We start from the raw sequence: 18207 nt of genomic DNA, 5'->3' as shown, positions 1-18207 counted from the left end.
TTTTTTTTTTAGATTTTATTTATTTATTTGACACAGAGAGACACAGCGAGAGAGGGAACACAAGCAGGGGGAGTGGGAGAGAGAGAGAAGCAGGCTTCCTGCGGAGCAGGGAGCCCGATGCGGGGCTCGATCCCAGGACCCTGGGATCATGACCTGAGCCAAAGGCAGACGCTTAACGACTGAGCCACCCAGGTGCCCCTACTAAAAACTTTTTAATGTTTCTTTGGTTTATATCCATCACATAAGGGCACAAAGGAAAAGGCTTTTCTCAGCAGAAATTGGAATAAACACTTGTCAAAGCCATTGTGAGTTGCTTACAAACAGGAGTAAGTTTTATTTTGCCACTTGGCCGGTAGAAATGACCCAATACAGGCCTCAGTGAAGGATCTGCTCTTCGAGCCACGTACTGTGAGGCACTTTACACGGACATCAGTTCTCTAATCCTCATAACATTGTAAGGTAGGGTTATTCTCCATTTGGCAGATGCGGAAAGCGGTGAAATGACGAGCTGGATTTGCATAGCCCGCATGCTGGGGACAGGAAAGTGGATGCAAGATGTTTAGGAAGTAAAATAGGCCTTGGTAGACATTGTGGGGGCTGAGGAAAAAGTGGTTTGTCCCCAGGACCCGAGCTTTAGGGGGGACTGGGCAGGTGATGCCTTTGGTGATGAGGAACCAACTGGGTTAGGGAGAGTGGCTGGAAGAGCTTTGGCTCTAGTGAGTGGGTGGCAGTTTGAAGGGCAGATGTCCAGGTGGGAGGTGTCAGTGAGCCAGTTAAATACAGCAGTGTCAGAGGTCTGGGTTGGGGCGAAAAGTGGCAGAGAAGGGGCCCCCTCCTTTAATCCTCGGCATAGCTTGGACGCATGCCCTGTCCTGGTTTCCTCCCTGCCCTCCACCCCTCTCCTGAGGAGCAATGTGAAGGCCAGCTGGGGCCTTCAGGGGATGTGCTGGGCGGATGTTCCCATGTGCACTTGCCTGGGAAAGACAGGACTGATATGTTCTTGGGGACACCAGGCCCCACTCCTACTCTGCCTTTAGTGTCCTCATCCAGTCCAGACAGGGTGGGGCAGGTGGGTACCCCAAGGAAGAGCAGCCCAGACTCAGAAATACCCAGAGGATCTTCACCACCGCCCATGTGCACCAGAACCTGATTTTTGGGTTCCCTGTCGCCACTGTAGCAGCCGGTGTGAACTTGATCCTTGAGCTCCTGCCGTAATCCTTTGTGAGTCCGCATGGCGGGAGACTGTGGCCTAGGAGAGGAAGGACCTTGGCCAAGCTTCCAGCTTGGATCATGGACACCTCCTTCCCAAGCGTGGCTGGACCACAAGAGGAAGAGCATTGAAGGCCACCCCCCTTCCACTCCCCTCATCCCCGCCACCCTCCGGCCCCGGGCAGTGGAGGGATGACAGGAAGGAGAAAAAGGTTAGCGTGGGAAGCTCCACCAGGCTTCCTGAGCTTGCAACTCGAAGCCGGTTGCCCCCTGGACCAGGAGATGGCGCTGTTCTCTTGCAGGTTGCTGCAGGGGTAGGACACAGCCTCACTTTTAGGGTTGTTCTGGAAGGAGTTGGGGTGGGAGAGAAGGGTTCTGGGTTGTGGGAGCCTATCTCTTGGGTTTAGTCACTTCTTTCTGGAGCTCACCCCAGGCCTGGAGGTTACTTCTCTTTACCATGGGCTTCCAACGCCTTCCCAGGGCAGGGCAGGGAGCGCCCCCTTAGCAGGCAGATCCCCTAAAGTAACCGCTGGATCTCTTCTAGGTCTAGGAGCCTAGGGAAATTCCGATAGGAAGATAGATCCATCCTCTCAAGATCATACAACTGATCCCACCACATAGTTCTGCATATCATTTAAAGGGGCTTGTTAGCCCTCAGGTAAAGCCTCCCTGAGCAAGTCCAATTCCATTTCTGGGAGAGGAAACTGAGGCCTGGAGAAGCCAACGACTCCCCAGAATCTCAGCATGGCTTGAACACTGGCACCTACCTTTGATCCTCCCGGCCGGGGGAGGGTGTTCAGAGTAGACAGCCGCGGAGGTCCTGCACACAGCCGCTGTAGGGGAGACCTACAGGAGCGGGAGAAGGGGGCCAGGGTCCTTGGGCCCCTTCCCGGGGCTCTCTCCGAGGCTCAGAGCGAGAGACCCCCCAGGCTAGCTCCCTGCCAGCACAGGGAGGGCAGAAGTTGCCTCCCTTGCACTCCTCAGCAGAGGTCCCCACCCTGTCCCAAGTGTCAGGGTGGAGGGTGACAAGGATGGGGGGTGAAGAAGGCTGACAAGGCCAAATGGAGTGGGACTAGCGAGATGGGTGAGGTTGCACAGAAGGGCTCACTCTATCTGTCTCCCCCCCCCACCTCTGGTATCCGTCTCTCTACTCTTTTAGGCCTCTTGTCTCTGGCTTCCAGACTCCCCCTCTTTTCACATCTCCCCGAAGTCTACCCACAGACAGACCATCTAGGCCAGGTTAAGCTCAGGCTGAGGTGGGGGGAGGGAGGGAGGGCACGCGTGGGTCAGACAATAGAGCCAAATGGGGAGCTGGCACCGGCAGGTGCCTGGGCATGCTCTGCCCGAGGCCAGTGGCCCAGCCACCCCCCCGAACGGGCCCAGAGGAGGGCAGAGGCTCCGGCGGGGGCACCAGCTGTTCTCAGCCCCTGGCTGTGGGCGTGCTGTTAGTGCTTCTGCAGCGCTCAGCAGTGCGGCAAATGGGCCCGAGAGGAGGCGGGGGTCCAGGCCAGCTGCCAGCTGGTGGCAGGCACGAGTGGAGTGTGCAGAAAGCCTGGCTGAAAGGCTCTCACTCTCTCCAGTGGGGTGGGCTTGCGATCCCTGGAGCCCCTGGCCCAGCGTCTTGGGGTGTCTCTGTTTCCATCTTGTTGGTTTGAGGCACTGAGGGACCCAGGTCGGCAAAGAGCCGAACTGGGAGGCAAGAGAATGATTTCTGAAATTGGCTTGGTCACCAATTTGCTGGGTGACCTTGGGCTAGTTACTGGTCCGCTCTGGGCCTCAGTGTCCCTATGTATAAAAGAGGCAAAGTGGGGCTGGATAAGCTGTAATAACCTTGAGTATGCCACCTAGTATCTCTGTGCCTCAGTTTCTTCATCTGTGAAAAGGGAGAGCCCCACTTTCCTCAGTGGGTCATCGAGGGGGTTACATAAAGTTCCTGGCGTGGCTCTCCAGGCACAGCGGGTGCCTACTTAGGTGAGTTCCCCTCTCTTGAAGTCACTGGACTGGGTTTGTGACCCCTTTTTTCATTCCCACCATCAGGGGTCCTAGAAAGGGGAGGTCATCTTCCTCCTCCCGCTCACCCACCGAGCTCCAGGGCCTTCCCTGGGTGAAGGGGCGCAACGAAAGCTCAGCGTCTGGCCCTACCTGGCCGACCTTGCTTTGGGGGGTGGGGGGCTGCAAGGCAGGAGCGCTGGGCGCCGATCAGGAGGGGCAGCGCCCCCCTCCCCGCGCATTCTGGCGGCACCGGCGTGGCCCTGGCACCCCCCGCAGCCCGCCTCGCTCTCCCTCTGCGCTCCCCTCTGCCTATAAATAGCACAGGACGTGCCTGCCTCGGCGATGACGCGGCCAGGCGGGCGGAGGGGGAACGAGGCGGCTCTGCGGCGGAGCAGGTGGGCGGCGGGCGCTGGTGCGGGAGGGGCGCCGCCGCGGGCCCACTGAGTGCCAGGCTCTCCATGACGGGCGGCACTGAGTCATCGCCCCCAGTCATCTCGGGGGGGCCCCCTGTCGGCGATTGTCCGCGCCGCCTGCCTTCCTGCCTCGGGTTTGGGGGGCTGCGGGGGCGAGGCTGATCTCGGGTGGTGTCGGAGGCCACCGCCAGGTGCGCAGAAATGCTGCCGAGGCGCATAGCTGGGTGGCCGTCCCCGCGGACGCACGTGTGCATCTAGCCAGACCGCAGCCGCGCCGCACCCTCTCCCCTTCCAGCGTCCCGCAACATCCCACCGCACCCCACCCCTGCCCTGCTTTTCTCTCGAACTCCTCCCCAGATCCCCCATCTCAGGCTGCTGTGGGGAAAGGGAGCGGGGAGGCAGGGGGACCCCTGCAACGTCTGGGCCAAGCCCGGCGCCCCTCCTCTCAGAGATCTGCAAATTCTCCCACCTCCAGGCTTGTCTCCTTTTGGCACCTCCAGCCCCCACCCCACTCCTTGCACCTTTCCTTCCTCTCTCCCAAGCAGATACACAGAGCAGACAGATTGGGACAAGAAACATTTATTTAAGGGTCTAGGGGCTCAGTAATGCCCCAGCAGACCCCTCATGCAGCCTCATGTACAGTGGGCATTGGGCCCCCCCTGGGATATTGCTGGGGGGGGGCCGTGGCAGCAAACAGGGCAGTGTGGCTTGAGCCCCCCTCCGAGGGGGAGAAGTGGAGCCGGGGCCAGTGGGTAGGAGGATGTGTCCCTCCCCCTGTATGGGAAGGTGTGACTGTGCCCGGGATGGGGGCTGGCATTGGCTGGCACAATCAAGGGCACGAGAGGAGGCTCTGAGCTTGGGGGGAGAGGGAGGTTGGCACCAGAGAAAAGCAACCTGCGACGGAGGGGTCCTCCTCATATGTGCCCACCCCACCCCCAGGGTGCCTACCCCATTCCTTTCCTGGTGGCCAAACAGAATGATGGGCCTGCCTTGACCATCTCCCACTCCCTCTTCCTCCCAGGACTCCGTGTTCAGGATAAGGGCGCAGATACAGCCAGAAGAGGGATCCCTGCACTGAAGAAGGGGTCCCAGTGTTTCCTGCAAGGCTCAGAGGAAGGGGGTGAGGAAGGGCCATATGGAGGGGGGCCCTGAGGGTGGGGCTCCCGGGGTGGGCCTCGTGAGACCTGGGACTTCGGAAGTAAGCACAGCTCCCCAGGCTGGCCGGCCCTGCCACCGGGGACTTCGAGAGAGTCCTGACAGTGAAATGGGGGTTCTGACCAAGTACGGGCTCAGTCGGGTTTCTGTGTGCAGGCTGCTCTGGAGGGTCCTTCTCCAGGGGACAAGGACATGATGAGGCTGCTCTGTGGTGACTGTTCTTGAGGAGACAGTCTCTGATTTACCCACGCTTTCCCCAGAACATGGCCCTCCCCACCCCCCTCTGTCTGCCTGGGTTTCAAGTAAGGGGAGAGATTCCCACAGAACTTTCCTGAGAATTGATAGAGTGACAGAGGTGGTGAAACCAGGAGGTGGACTCAGGATCCTCCTGCAGCCCTGAATCGCCTCCCAACCCCGGGCGGCGGGGGGCTGCGGGACTCGGGAAGGCACCTTCCCAAGGCCCCGCTTCCTTCCAAAGGGGCAGCCGCAGGGTCACACACATAGACCCAAGCAGGGGCTCTGTGGGGAGAGGGGGATGGTGTCGGGCATGCAAAGGCGGTGTGGACGTGGGAAGGCTCTCTGGACAAAGCAGCAGGAAAGTTCCCCAGGAACGCCCCCCTCCCCGGGGCTGCACTCAGCGTGGCAACTGGGGGTATCCGGGCATTGGCTGGACCTACCTGGAGCTTCCCCATTCCCTCCCACTTTCTCCTCCTTCCTCATGCCCAAGTCCCAGAGGAGCAACTCCCTCAGGGCACCTTGGGACCCAAGAAATAAAACCTTCCTCAGTGCAGAAGGCTCCCAAGTGCCGGGGAGTGGCCCCTAGGAGAGAGGCAGGGGACAGAAGAGTGTGGGCAGATGCCTGTTCCCCTCCGGGGCCAGAAGCAAGCGCCAGGCATGGGCAGGGGTGGCATCTGGCTTCTCTTGGCTCCTCTCAGATCTCGGTCAGGGCGTCGGCTGGCACCAAGCCCCGCTTCTTGCCGCTGCTGACGCGGATGAAGCCGTCAGCATCCTTGCTCCTGCCCGCGCCCACACAGATCTGAGTGGGAGAGACACGGAGCTGAGTCCTGGCTCTGCCTACAGCCCTGGCCCCGAGTCCTGCTGTTGGCTCCCAGGGGCCACCCCAGGGGATGATGGGACCAGGATCAGATGTGGTTGGAGACATCAGCTGAGGCGATGGGAGCAGATCCCCTGAGGGTAACTGGGCTCGGCAGCGAGATCAGGACATCAGCAGACGCTGAGCGGCTCTTCGGGGCTGACCTGTGAGATGAGCTGGCCGAACGCCCCGGCTGAACTCCCATTTCACAGAGGAAGTAAGGGGAGGAAAGGGCCTTGCGGGAGCTTACACAACAAGCCAGAGGCATAGCCAACATTCAAACCCAAGCCTCCAGACTCCTCATCCAGTGCTCTTCCCCTCCCCCAAGCTGTCTCTAACCAAATTCAGCCCCCTGCCTGTGTTGGCCACCAGCCCCAGTTCCCAGCAGGAGATGACAGGAGGGCCCTGCAGCCCCACCTTTTGAACCCGCCTTCCCTCCCGCTGCCAGGCTGCAAGTATCCTCCTCCGGGGCATTCGCCGCTGCCCCTGCCGCCTCTCTCCCATGCCCACCTCTCCGGCTGCTGCAGGGCCCGGGCACTCACCTGGTTCTCCTTGAGGCTCATGTACCCCTGTTCCTTGTTCCCAGAGAAGGGTTGGCAGCAGCGCCAAACGTTCTCACCTGGCCTGACTCGCTGCACAAAATTGGCTGGGAAGAAGCCAACCCGGTCGCCAATCTTGCCCTGGGGATGAGGCTGGCAATGAGCCCCGGTGCCACCCCCTCCCACATTGCTCCCTCTAGACTTGATGCCCGTTCAGAGCCAATGCCATCAAACTCCAGATCCTGGGCTTCCTGTATCCGAACCCCCAATAGGGTGGCTTCTGCACTGGGAAGGGCATGAGGTGAGCAGAGGGACAAGGCTGAGGCAGGGAGGGTCAAAGTGAGAGCAAGTCCCAAGTGTTGGTCCTAGGCCAGTGGCTGGAGGAGTAGGGAAGGTCTTTGGGTCTGGAGAGAAGGTGGGGCAACACCCATTGAAGGTGGGGGAATGGTGGGGTGCCTACCAGGGTCCCTCTGCTCCCCACCCTGCCAAATCACCTTCCACCAGTCCTCGTTAGAGTCATCCACCAGCATGATCCGGTCCCCAGGCCTGGGAGGACAGAGCTGGGGTCGCAAATGGGCAGGAGGGACCTGCCCTTTCCACATCTTAACCACCTGGGGCCCCCAGATCCCCAGCACGCCCCACCCCCTGCAGCTGGGGAAGGATTCTTGATGCCCTCAGAGGACGCTATGACCACAGGTACAGTAGACACTTTAGGGCAGAGCCTGGGCCGGGGCCAGGAGACAGGACATCAGCACCAATCCCTTTTGGACTCTGGGCAGTCCAGCTCCTCTCTGGGCTCAGCTGTCTCATGCATGCAGGAGAAAGTTCCTGAAGGTCCCCCTCACACTCATGTCCCAAGGTCTGGGAGCAGGGCCCTGAGCTTGGAGCCCGGTGGCTGCCCAGTGGGGCTGGACCACAAAGAGGACTTACTGCAGAGCCAGGTCATTATTCTCTTGGGGCAGAAACTTGTAGAGCGCGACGTAGGAGTACATGGGCCCCACGTCCTTTCGCAGAGGGGGCTTGGGGGGCTGTGGAAGAGCTCTGGGTCAGTGATGGGAGGGGGCCACCCACTGTTCACTGGCCCTGACCTGGCCTACCCTGGGGGGGCTAGGAGGTGGGACACAGTGCACCTGGGTCCGTGACAGGGAGAGGTCAGGTTCCCCTATCTTCCGTGTTCATCCTTGGGGGTCTGGGCCAAGGACGGAGAAAGAGAACTCTCCTCTGGTGGCTGCACCCCGGAACTGCCCGCTCTTGGGGAGTTGGCACGGGAGTGGGCACTGCAGGCATTGGCTCAGTGGTGGGAGGGGTGGTACCCCCTGCCTTCCTTGCATACTCACCCTGGCATTGCCCATCCCCGTAGACTGAGGATAAATGATGGAGCAGTGATACTCCCACTCACCATGCTCTCACCCACCTATTGATCAATGACAGGAAGAAGTGACATCCCCTTCCCATCTGGCCTCCCAGGCTCAGTGCCAGCATAACCTCACCTGCTGTCTGGGGCTCTTCTCCTCCGGTCCTGACCCTTCACTCTCGGCCGGGGCTGTGAATACTAGAGATGCCAGGGCAGGGCCGGGCCGTGAGGCAGCAGGGAGTGGCCTGCCCTGTGCTCTGTTCCTGCCCCTGGTCCCCACCGCCACTCACCACTGTCTCCAGGGCCCTCCTCTGAGCTGCGGATGCTGCCTTCCCCATCCTCAGTCAGCTCGTCCCGCTCACTCTGGGGACAAACGGGGGAGGGCTCAGCCCCTAGACCCTCATCCTCGGAGACCTCTGCCCCCCAGGCTCCCCTTTGGTGCCTGACATACCAGGCTTCGCGTGGGGGACTCAGAGGTACTGCTGAAGCTGGAGCGGTTCATCAGAGCCAAGGAGGTGCCATAGCGCAGGGTCTCGTAGACGGGGTCTACCTTCCCGCTGGCCCCTGCCAAGGAGCCACCCTCAAGGTCGGGCACCCAGCTGCCAACCTTGCTCTGCCCCGAAGCCCTGTATCACTTTCACTCCCTCGGCCCCAGCCAAGACGTCCTTTCTTTAACTCCCTGCCCCATCCCACCCCAGGCCCCTCTCTGCCCACCAGTCTTCACCAGATCCTCTTGGAATTACTCCTCATCCTTTGCATCTCTGGACGCCTTCCCTCTCCCTGCGGATGAGGACCGTGCCTACTTGACTTTCTAGTCCCTGTCCTTCTCGGTTCAGGCATTCATGAGAATGGTGATTAACTGCCGAGTTGTGTGATTAGTTCTTTCATGTCTAGCTCCCTTACTAGACCACGAACTCCACCTTCTTCAGTGCTGTGTCCCCATGTCTAGCACAATGCCTGGTGCTTGTAAGTGTTCCATAAGATGTCTGTTCCATAAGATATGAATGAATGAATGCCCCCTCCATTCAGGACAAGGGCATTCAGAGCAGGGAAGTGCCAAGGACTGGTGGTGCCACGTGACTCGGGTGCCTATCTGACGAATGCGTGGGTTTCTCATCACACCCCAGCGGGATCAGAGGCCATGGGGGGACACTCACCAGTGGGTGGGGACTCTCTGCTTGTGACACAGGCTGGGGGTGGCTCATGCACCAGGAGCGGGGAGCTGAAGTTGCGACGGAAGGAGGAGGACTATGGCGAGAGGGAGTAGAGAGAGGGCATGAGGGTGTCACAGCCCGCCAAGAGCTTGTCCTTCCCCGAGCCACAGGACCACCCCACAGGAGGAACCAGCCTGGAGGGGGGCACCCATCCCCCCACAGGCCAGTCCTGGGGGGGCACCCACAGCCAGCCAGCCCTGCATGGTCCCCACTCACCGCCTTGCCGGGGCACGGCTGCTGGGAGACCTCCTCCGAGCACCAGAGGTGGACACTCACTTTGCACGCCTTACACCGCAAACCCTGCTTGGAGTTTCCTGGGAAGAATTTGGGTTCAACAAGAAGGATTAGGCCAAAGAGGATACATCCAGGGGCAAGGAGCAAAGGGGGCAGGTTAGGGCATCGGTGGAAGAAAGGGGTCGGGCATCCTCACTTCGGCCTGGGGGCCTAGTGCCTCCCCCTCATACGCTTGCCCTGTCAACCGAAGCCTGAGCTGTTAGTAAATGCAGCGACACTGGGCACCTGCCCACCCCAAGGCTGCTCATTTGTCCACCCAGGGTGAGGGGCACAGTTAGGATGGAGGGCCCTGAATAGCAAGAGCCCAACATCGGGCATACTCCCCACCCCCATCCTGACCCCTCTCCTTGACCCCCCAGGCACCTACCCACGATGAGCTGGTGGCAGAGCTCACAGGGGCTGGCTCTCTTGAAGACGTGTTCCTGGAAGCTGTGCAGTCTTACTGGTTTGAGTGGTGCCAGGGGCCGTGGGATGGGGCAGGGGGAGGGGGTCGGGGTCGGCAGGCCCCCGTCTGTAGATGCCGGTGGTGGGGAGGGAGGGGGCAGCGGGGTTGGGGGGGTCAGCAGCACCTCAGTGGGGCACTTGAGCTCAGAGCCCGAGCGAAGGAAGAAGTTCTCCACACTCTTACTTCGGAGGATGGTCTTGAGGGAAAGCGAGCGCTTGAATCGCTGCAGCTGAGAGAGGAAGTGGGGCTGTAAGTGAAAGCCAGAGGGGACCGGCTCCGAGCCAGGATATCTCCTTGGTCGGCCACAGCCTCGAAGTACTAAGACAGAAGCTGCCCTGTTCCAGAAGGTGGTCCCAATCCTGGATGCCGACAGGTGGGTAACGTCCATGAGCAGAGGGGTTCTGGCTGGGCAGGCACAGTTGGGAGTGGTGAGCACTGTGACAGGCTGGCCGGCCAGAGAGCAGCTGCTGGGGTCCCCTGGACAACCGGGGCTAGTCCACACGGCCAGCCCAGTTGGGTGCCAGGCTTTCCAATTTTTTCAAAAAAAAAATCTAGACTTTTCTGTGAATTTGGATAGAAATAAATTCAAGAGGTTGTATTTCCTTTTTTTTCCATTGCAGAAATGGTAGTGTACTATGTTTCCTACGCCTTGCTTTTTTCACTTAACAGTAAATCTTGGAAATCATTCCATACCAACACATAAAGAGTTTCATCATTCTTGTTTATGGCTACACAGGATTTCATCGTATGGGCGTACTATTTACTCGAGTTAAACAAAATAATACTTTGGCGGCCGAACAAACACACGAGGTCCCCAGTTCTCCACTGTGTTCTCAAACAGGCTGGGAGTGCGGGAGGGGTCATCCCGGACCCTCATCCTCAGGGCTGATTCTTCCTCCAAAATCGCTCTCCTGCCCATCCCCTATAATCACCTCATCACCTCCACAGCCCTGCCCCAGTTCAGGGCCACAACCCCTTACCTTCACCCTGCCCATCTCCCCCTGCTTTCCCTACAGCTGCCAGGGAGGTGATCCCTGACCTGGCTAAACCCTTGGCTCCTCAGGACACAGCCAAGACCCTTGCCCCGGTCGTGAGACTCTGCAGCTTGGCCAAGGCTTCCCTTCCAATCCATGCCTTCCGCCTGCCGCCCAGACATAGGGATTCTCGAATTCGTCTGTGTTTATTCCTTTGGGCTTTCCCCGCCCTCACCCTGGCCTTTTTTGATGTGCTTGTCCTTTTCTCTGCCTTATCCAATGAATACCCCCTTTATCCTTCAGGGTTTCCAGTGACTGTTCCTCCTCCGGGAAGCGGTCTCTTCTGCAGGAATTCCGTTTAGTATAACCACTCCCTCCTCTGGGCCCCACTGCACCCAGTACTGACTTCCATTATAGATCCAATCTGGTTTACGTTGTCATTTACTTCTTACTCCCCCAGGATCCCGGAGCCCCTTGAGGGCAGGGACAGTTGAATCAAATCCCCACACAGAGCCCCAAGACATAGTAGGTGCTCAGTCAATATTTGTTGATTAAATGATGGGCAAGCGCCTGGAATCCTAAATGGAGCCCATGTTCTGGAATGCTGGGTCAGTTCTGCAGTGAGGCCAGAGTTCCTTCCATTGCTCACCCCAACACATCCTTCTTGGAGTCTGCCCAGAGTGAGGTCTGGAAACATCTCTACCCAGATCCTTGAACCTCTTCCCCCCTGGTGAGAGCCCCCTTACCCCTGCCCACTCCTTCCCAGCGGTGATCGGTAAAGGGGGCCGGAGGCCTGGCTTCAGGCAGGGAGAAGTGGTCAGGGTTCCCAGCTGGCACATCAAGCAGCCTGCGTGACTCCAGGGAGGGAGGCAGCAAAACATGGAAAGAAGTGGAGAGGGAGATGTTTGGGCACGAGGCAGGCCCTGGTGTGCCGGCTGGGAGGCCAGAGCCTTGGGGTTTCTGGCACGCTGAGTTGCCTAGCTCCTTCCAAATTCAGCTTCCTGTGCGGCACTGTGGGCTTCTTTGTGTGTGAGAAGCAGGGCCCCAGGCCCCAGATCCCTGGGTGTTAGGGCAGAGGCGGAGGGCCACAGGGACAATTCATTAGAAGACAAAGGTATTCTATGAGCCAGTGTGGCTCTGGGGGCTCTCACAGGCCCAGAGAGGCAGGGAGAAGCCCCCCATCATTCTGCCCAGGGGACAGAGCACAGAGCACAAGCGGGCTCCGGGAGGATGTGCTGGGGGTGGGCGTAAAACTACACCTGCCGCCTGAAGGCAAGTCACTTCACTTCCCATCTCTGAGCCTCAGTTTCCCCACATCCAAGAGGAAGGAGGCAGGAGTAGATGCTCTCTAAGCAATGCAAGGCTCTTGGTCCAAAAAGTAAAAACCTAAAGCTATAATGAGGGGCGGTCATTGTCAGAATACGGGGAGCGGGCTAGCGCTTCATCTGCCGCACCTCATTAATCCTGGCACTTCCCTCTGAGACAGTGATGATTATTGTCCCACTTTGCAGATGAACTCACAGGCGCCTAGGAGTTAAATCACCTACATGTGATGAGTCTTCACCTGGTAAGTGGCAGAGCCAGAACTTGAACCAGCGGCTTTGGCTGTTGAGCCCAAATGACCGGAAGGGTCCCGCTGCTCTGGGCTCTGCCTTGGCCCTCACCCCTGCCCCTCGGCTATGCCATGGGCTTGTCCGCCAGGTCAATCGAAATTTAGGGTTGGAAGGAACCTGCAAGACTGGCCACCTAGAGTAGTCCCCAGCCCATGCTATCACCCCACAACACCTTGGCCACATCCCCCTGAACAGTTGTCTGACTCGGTGGGTCACCTCCCGTGGCAGGAAGCACACCCTCTCCTGGGACAGTCATCCCATCTTTGGGCAGCTGCAATCACCGCAAAATGCTTCCCTATATAGAGCTGAAACCTGCCTCCCTGAGATCTTGTTGCCTAGCGGCTCTGTTCCTCCCTTGGCTCCAGAAAGGGCTACTCCCTCTTAGATATCAGTCCTTCAAGTATTTGAAGACATCAGCTGTGTTCCCCTTCCCCTCCCAAGGCTGTTATTTCCATAGTAATCCCCACAGGATGAGATTTGAAGCCTCCTTACTCTCCAGCCTCTGCTCTTTCCTGGTCTTGCCCTGGCCTCAGTGCCAAGAGCCACCTCTGCAGGGTACAGAGGTCTCTGGAACAGAATGTTCCCCAGCACTGAGGCAGCCCCACTTCTGCTCCTGACTCCCTGGCTCTGCTGTGGGCCCCAGATCCCAGGAGGGCAGAGGAGCGGGAAGGAACAACGTATCACCTGGGATGGTTGGCCGATGTCAAGGGTTGTGGCTGGACAGCAGGATGGGGGCACCTCTGCCAAATGGCTTGATGCCTGTCCACTCAAGAGACATCTGGCTTGGTTACTCAAACCTCATTTTGACTCAGCCTGGCCAGGTAGTCCCACTCCTGGGACTCCTAGTTTCCAGAGAGGACTTTTCCCTGACTCCTATCAGCTATCTTTTTGGTGCCCCCGGGTCCCAGGACCCGTTCCCTGGCATGGGGAGAAGCTGCCATGTACCCTGGCAAGCTGACCCACCTGGATCCTATTCTCTCCGGGTGTTCCAGGAGCTTGTCTGGCTTGGAGCCTGGACCACCAGGCCCCGTCTTCTGAATCCCCTCCCAGAGGCTGGGCCTGGCCTGCCTGCCTCCTCCCCATCTCCCCACATACTGGATGGTCCTTTCATTTCCTCAACTCCCCACAGCATCTCCTCACTTTCCTCCAGCTCCTGAAAGGGCACCAGGCAGCTGGAGGTGGGTGGTGGCGGATGGGGCACAAGCTGACTCAGATGGCAGAGTTGGCATGGCAGGGTCTTCCCAAGGATGGCCCCAAAGGGGGTGACGGTACTACCCCATGGTAGGGTGGCATGGGGACCCAGAGATGGCAGTGATGGCACCAGGAGGGTCACTGACGAGCTTGGGTGCAGGGATATGATCCAGCCTTAGCGTGGGCAGGAGGCTGGACTTAGGTTGGCAAGAAATGCCCAGGGGGCCCCCAGCACTGATGAATAAGCCTGGAATGTTGGCTTCACTGCCTAATGGACACCAGCCCCCTCTTTGGACCTGCCTCAAACTCTCCCTTCCCCCTTCCCCAAGCCCTAGAGTCTGGAGACCAAAGCTTCTTTGGAACAGGTTGAGGTGCAGGGAGCTAAAGGGGCTGGTAGGGCCCTGAATTCTCTCCCTGCCCACCTGTGCCTTCCTGAATACCCCCACCAAGACCCCCAGCCAGCCTGTGTTGTGATCACAGTCCTTCACAAGGGTGAGATGTAGGGAAGGGGGGCAGAGGGGCAGGGCGAGGTATGCAATCCCCCTCCTCTCGCTCTTGGGATCTCCGTGGCTCAGAGGTGATAACACTGGACGGTTCTTGTGCTGGGAGGAGGGAGGCAGAGACCCGCCAGGTCCTGACCTCCCCCTGCCCACACAGCTGAGCTTGCAGCCTGTGGGTTTGCTGAGGCAGCACTGCTCCAGCTTCCGGAGAGCTCTTAGGAAGGGGGACGGCAGGGGCGCCTGGGTGGCTCAGTCGTTAAGCGTCTGCCTTCGGCTCAGGTCGTGATCCCCGGGGTCCTGGGATCGAGTCCCGCATCGGGCTCCCTGCCCCGCGGGAAGCCTGCTTCTCCCTCCTCCACTCCCCCTGCTTGTGTTCCCTCTCTCACTGTCTCTCTCTGTCAAATAAATAAATAAAATCTTTAAAAAAAAAAAAAAAAAGAAGAAGGGGGGCAGGCAGCCAGACCTCCTATGGGAAGCAAGGAAGGGCCTGGAAGACCCCCATGCCCTTGGGAAGCAAGGGGAATGTATCTGTCTGTCATGGGTGACTACAAGGCACCTGGGAAGGCCAGGGATATTGGCACTCAGGATGGGGCTCAGCGCCTGGGACTCTCTGCTTCAAAAAAAGCTGTCACAAATATTCCAAGCAATATCCTCCCACCCCAAGACCTTACTCCTTTCCTAGTAGAGACTTGGATCTCTGAGGGGGAGTTAACTCTGTGGTCTGAGAGACCAGTCTCATTCTCAGAAGGGGGCAGAAGAAAGTCAAGTTCAGATCTGAAGACTGACATGGAGACCCAGTGGGTCTCGCTGGTTTAGAGACGAGGAGCTCCTTGGGGTGCCTCAGCCAGGCCCCACCCTGCCCCTACTCATCTACTCCTGGTCACTCTCTAGATGACCTTGACCTTGAATTAACCTCATATCCTGAGGGGTGGCCTGGACAGAATTAGGAGCAAGATGGGCATTGGAAAGAGCTACAGATGAGCTCTCAACACCTGGAAGGAGCCAAAGACCCCACCCATTTTTTTGGTCTTCAGTGCCCCCTCCTCGACTGGATAAACAGGACCAGGTGGGAACAGAACACCGGGTGCAAGGGAGAGGGAAGGAGGCCTTGGCCTGAAGTCTGGGGAGGAGGCAGAGAGCGCCCTTGACACAGCCTCCTTTTCTCTCCCCATCCCCAGCCCGCTCAGCTCATGTTGCTCCCCGCAGAACTTCTTGCGGGTCACTAGTGAGCACCTAGAACTTGGGGAGGAAGCGGACAGATTAGAGGTGGGGGGCCATTAAATTCAAGTGGTGGCCTCCCCCCAACCCCTATAGCGCCAGGAGTCTGGGCTCCGCCTGCCTTCACTGGCGAATAATTTATTCATTGTGACTCCCGCAGGAGTAACGATCATACATAATTAGGGTTAATTATGACATTCATTAATTACGATGACTTCTCTTTTTGCTTCCACCCACCCTGTCCCGCTCCCGGGGTGGGGGGTGGGGCTGCCTGTCCTTCTGCTCCGGAGCCGCAGCAACAGTCCCCCGGTCCCCGCCCGCGATGGCCAGCGCTGCCGCGGCCCCCAGCGTGCACTCGGGACTGCGCACCCCCGGGCCGCGGCCTCACGTCCCCGAGCCTAACCTGGCTGGGAGGGGGGAATGCAGGACTGCGGCGGGTCCGAGAGCGACATCCAGAGACCCAGAGATAAACATATACAGACGCCGAAGGAAAGCGGGAGAGACACGAAGACAAGCAGGTTGTAGAGACATTTTCGGAGAGACACAGGCAGAGAGGGACAGACCGAGCCACAGACAGAGACCTGGCGGGCGCGGGAGGGGTGCGCCTCGCACGCACACACCGGCGCGTACACCCGCCACACACTCCCTCCGCCTTCGCTGCGCCGATTCCCTCCAACAAAGCCGAGTTACAACCTCCCCGGAGGGTCGCGGCCGCGCGGCCGCTCATCACGCGCGCAAGGGCGTGTCGTGCTTGTGTGATGGGGGCTCCCTGTGGCCCCTCGTCGCGAACCCACTCGCCCCGGTCGCCGCGCAGAGCCTTCGGGGATCACCCGGGTCCCGCTGCCGTGACTCCGCGGCACCCGAGCCCACAGCGGTGACCGCGTCGGGGAGAGGGCACCCGGGTTGGGGACGCACCGGGCAGGGGTCCAGGCCTCTCGCCTCTTGAGTTACCTTGGTTTCCTGGAGGGCAGAGACGGTCCCCGGGGGGGTGTGGGTGGCCGCGTCATCCGGTTCGTTCTCCTTCTCGCTCATTTCGGTCATGGTTGGGGGAGAGCGGAAGAGAGGGTGCCAAGACCCGACGGCAGGCCCGCTGGGGGCAGGTTGCAGGTGGCAGACGTCTCTCTGGAACCCTGAGGCCCTTCTCCAGAGACTGCCCCCCAGTGAACCCCAGGAAAAATCCGCCCAGGCAAAGCGACCCCCCACGGCCGGGAGCGGGCGGAGAAAGTTTCCGGGTTGGCCAGTGAAGAGGGGTAATTACACGGAGCCGCGGGAGCCGGACGACCCCGGGAATGAGGACCGAGGGTCTGCAGAGGATGCTGCTCGGAGCGAGGGGAGGAGGGAAGTGGGGACGCGGGGATGAGCTGAGGGAGGGAGCAACGGAACAGTCCGTGTCCGGCCGGCTCCGCCGTCCTCTGCGCCCGCCCCCCCATCCCTTTCCCCCTCCCCGCGCCGGCCCCAGCCCGGCACCCGGGGGCCCCTCCGCCCAGTCCTCGCCTTCCAACTTTGATTTAGGAGGTCGCCTGGTCCCTCCCCCTTCCCTCCGCGGCTCCCCCGTGCCGCTATGCAAATCAGCTTCTCAGCTATTGGCTGCCGCGGTGGCCAGGAGCGCGAGCTGGGCGGAGCCAGGGGGGGCTCGATAAGATGGAGAGGAGCCTGAAGGGTAAAGATGTGGGGAGGGGGTAGTTTTACACCGAAAGACCCGGAAGGGGGTTCGTGACAAAGTCGTGGAAGACTTGGGAGACCATATTAGAGTCTGGATGGGCTTGAGGGGAACAGAAAAAGGTTGGATCTGCAGAAGGATAGCTGAGAGTGACATCCAAGTTAGGACTTTCTGATGGCGAAGTAGTGGAAGAATGTGGACCCTTCTGCACCATTAACTGGACGTCTCTGCCCTGGAGACTCCAAATATACACATCCCTGGACCATGAGGAGATGTCCTCATAGTGCTCAAGCAGAGGACTCTGCTCCTCAAGCAGAGAAGGGACAACTTAACATCATGTGTCAAAGGCCAGGCCTGACAATCCATCCTTTGTGGATGCAAAGCAGGACTCCTTTCCAGTCTTGGCCTTTGGAATTCAGCAGAGAAGGGGCCTCAGTCCCCACACCTAAGGTCCCCAAACCTCTCCAAGACACATTCCCCTCCTAGATAGAGATCCTACCACAAATGGAGTTAGATCAGGGGGTAGGGAGAGGTAGGGGGAAGACGGTTCTTACTCTCCAAGTTGTCCGCTGTCCACTTGGCCTGAAGGTACTTCTTCATGCAGGTTGCTTACCTGCCATTTCCCCAGGTCCTCCTCCCTCACCTCCAGCCCTCTCTCTTCCTGCTCCTTTTGGCCCTGACCAAAAGGTCTAGCTTTATCTCCTGGCCTGTCCAAAGAAAGGGAGGTAGGTTGGGGGTTGAAGGAATCCTTCCCTGGGTGTGGGTGGAGAAACTTCTGGATCAAAGTCTCCCTCCTCCAGGGGCTCCTCTGCTGTGGGTGATGAGATTGGGGGCGGGAAGGATGTCACTCGGGGGGGGGGGGAGGTGGCACTCAAGAGGGTTCTGCCTTTATGCCAGCCCTGAGGAACAGAGGCCGAACCCTGTGTTCTCCCTCCTGCCCACCCCTGCACATAGCCATACATGCAATCTCTGTCCTCCCAAGAGTGAGCTCACCATTGGAGCACTGCTCAGGTTACTATGTGCAGGAATAGAGATTTGTTTGTCAGTGGCGGAAACAGGACAAGGGCAGAAGTGAGGGTTTGTGGTTGTGGGGGCTTAGTCCCTTCCCCCTCCAGAACCACCCACATCAGCTGCAGACTGACTCTGAGTGCTAGCTTTCCTGAAAGGAGCTTCAAAGGATCCTGGCCTCAGCCCTCAGACCAGTCTCCCCAAAGGCCCATTCATTAGCCAGCCTTCTGCCAGTGCCCTCTGAGGTGAGGGCTGCCGTCTTCCCTCTGGCTCAGCCCAGATTAGCCCAACATCCCTCCCTGGGCACTCAGACTTAGGTGCTTGAAGCACCCTGA

The 18207-nt window shown here is 59.2% G+C and overlaps 1 protein-coding gene across 8 annotated transcripts; it reads right to left on the bottom strand.

Annotated features, from left to right (window-relative positions):
- Nucleotides 1–4183: 4183 nt before the first annotated feature.
- On the bottom strand, nucleotides 4184–16692 carry STAC2 (SH3 and cysteine rich domain 2). 8 transcript variants are annotated; one of them, XM_081805076.1, is made up of 11 exons: nucleotides 16156–16692; nucleotides 9631–9937; nucleotides 9186–9283; nucleotides 8913–9003; nucleotides 8207–8319; nucleotides 8046–8118; nucleotides 7892–7953; nucleotides 7332–7429; nucleotides 6896–6947; nucleotides 6405–6542; nucleotides 4184–5805 (listed from the first exon to the last, which is right to left on the bottom strand). In XM_081805076.1, exons 1-11 carry the CDS (start codon nucleotides 16243–16245, stop codon nucleotides 5701–5703), a joined length of 1227 nt encoding a protein of 408 aa, XP_081661202.1. In that variant the 5' UTR covers nucleotides 16246–16692; the 3' UTR covers nucleotides 4184–5700. The 8 variants fall into 8 exon arrangements, with proteins under 8 accessions (XP_081661202.1, XP_081661204.1, XP_081661205.1 ...); XM_081805078.1 differs by having other exon boundaries at nucleotides 6482–6542; XM_081805075.1 differs by lacking the exon at nucleotides 4184–5805 and adding an exon at nucleotides 5812–6055.
- Between the last annotated feature and the right edge of the window lie 1515 nt (nucleotides 16693–18207).

This window comes from Leptonychotes weddellii, chromosome 15, assembly GCF_054177405.1.
Source record: "Leptonychotes weddellii isolate Sample4059 chromosome 15, ASM5417740v2, whole genome shotgun sequence".
Lineage (NCBI taxonomy): Eukaryota > Metazoa > Chordata > Mammalia > Carnivora > Phocidae > Leptonychotes > Leptonychotes weddellii.
This window is presented reverse-complemented; position numbering and strand designations above follow the sequence as displayed.

Coding starts and splice junctions, on each gene's coding strand:
- STAC2 (XM_081805074.1), bottom strand. CDS start 16,245: ATGACCGAAATGAGCGAGAAGGAGAACGAACCGGATGACGCGGCCACC. Junction 8,119..8,206: donor AGTCCCCCACGCGAAGCCTG/GTATGTCAGGCA, acceptor GTTTGTCCCCAG/AGTGAGCGGGACGAGCTGAC. Junction 7,954..8,045: donor GGAGGGCCCTGGAGACAGTG/GTGAGTGGCGGT, acceptor TGGCATCTCTAG/TATTCACAGCCCCGGCCGAG.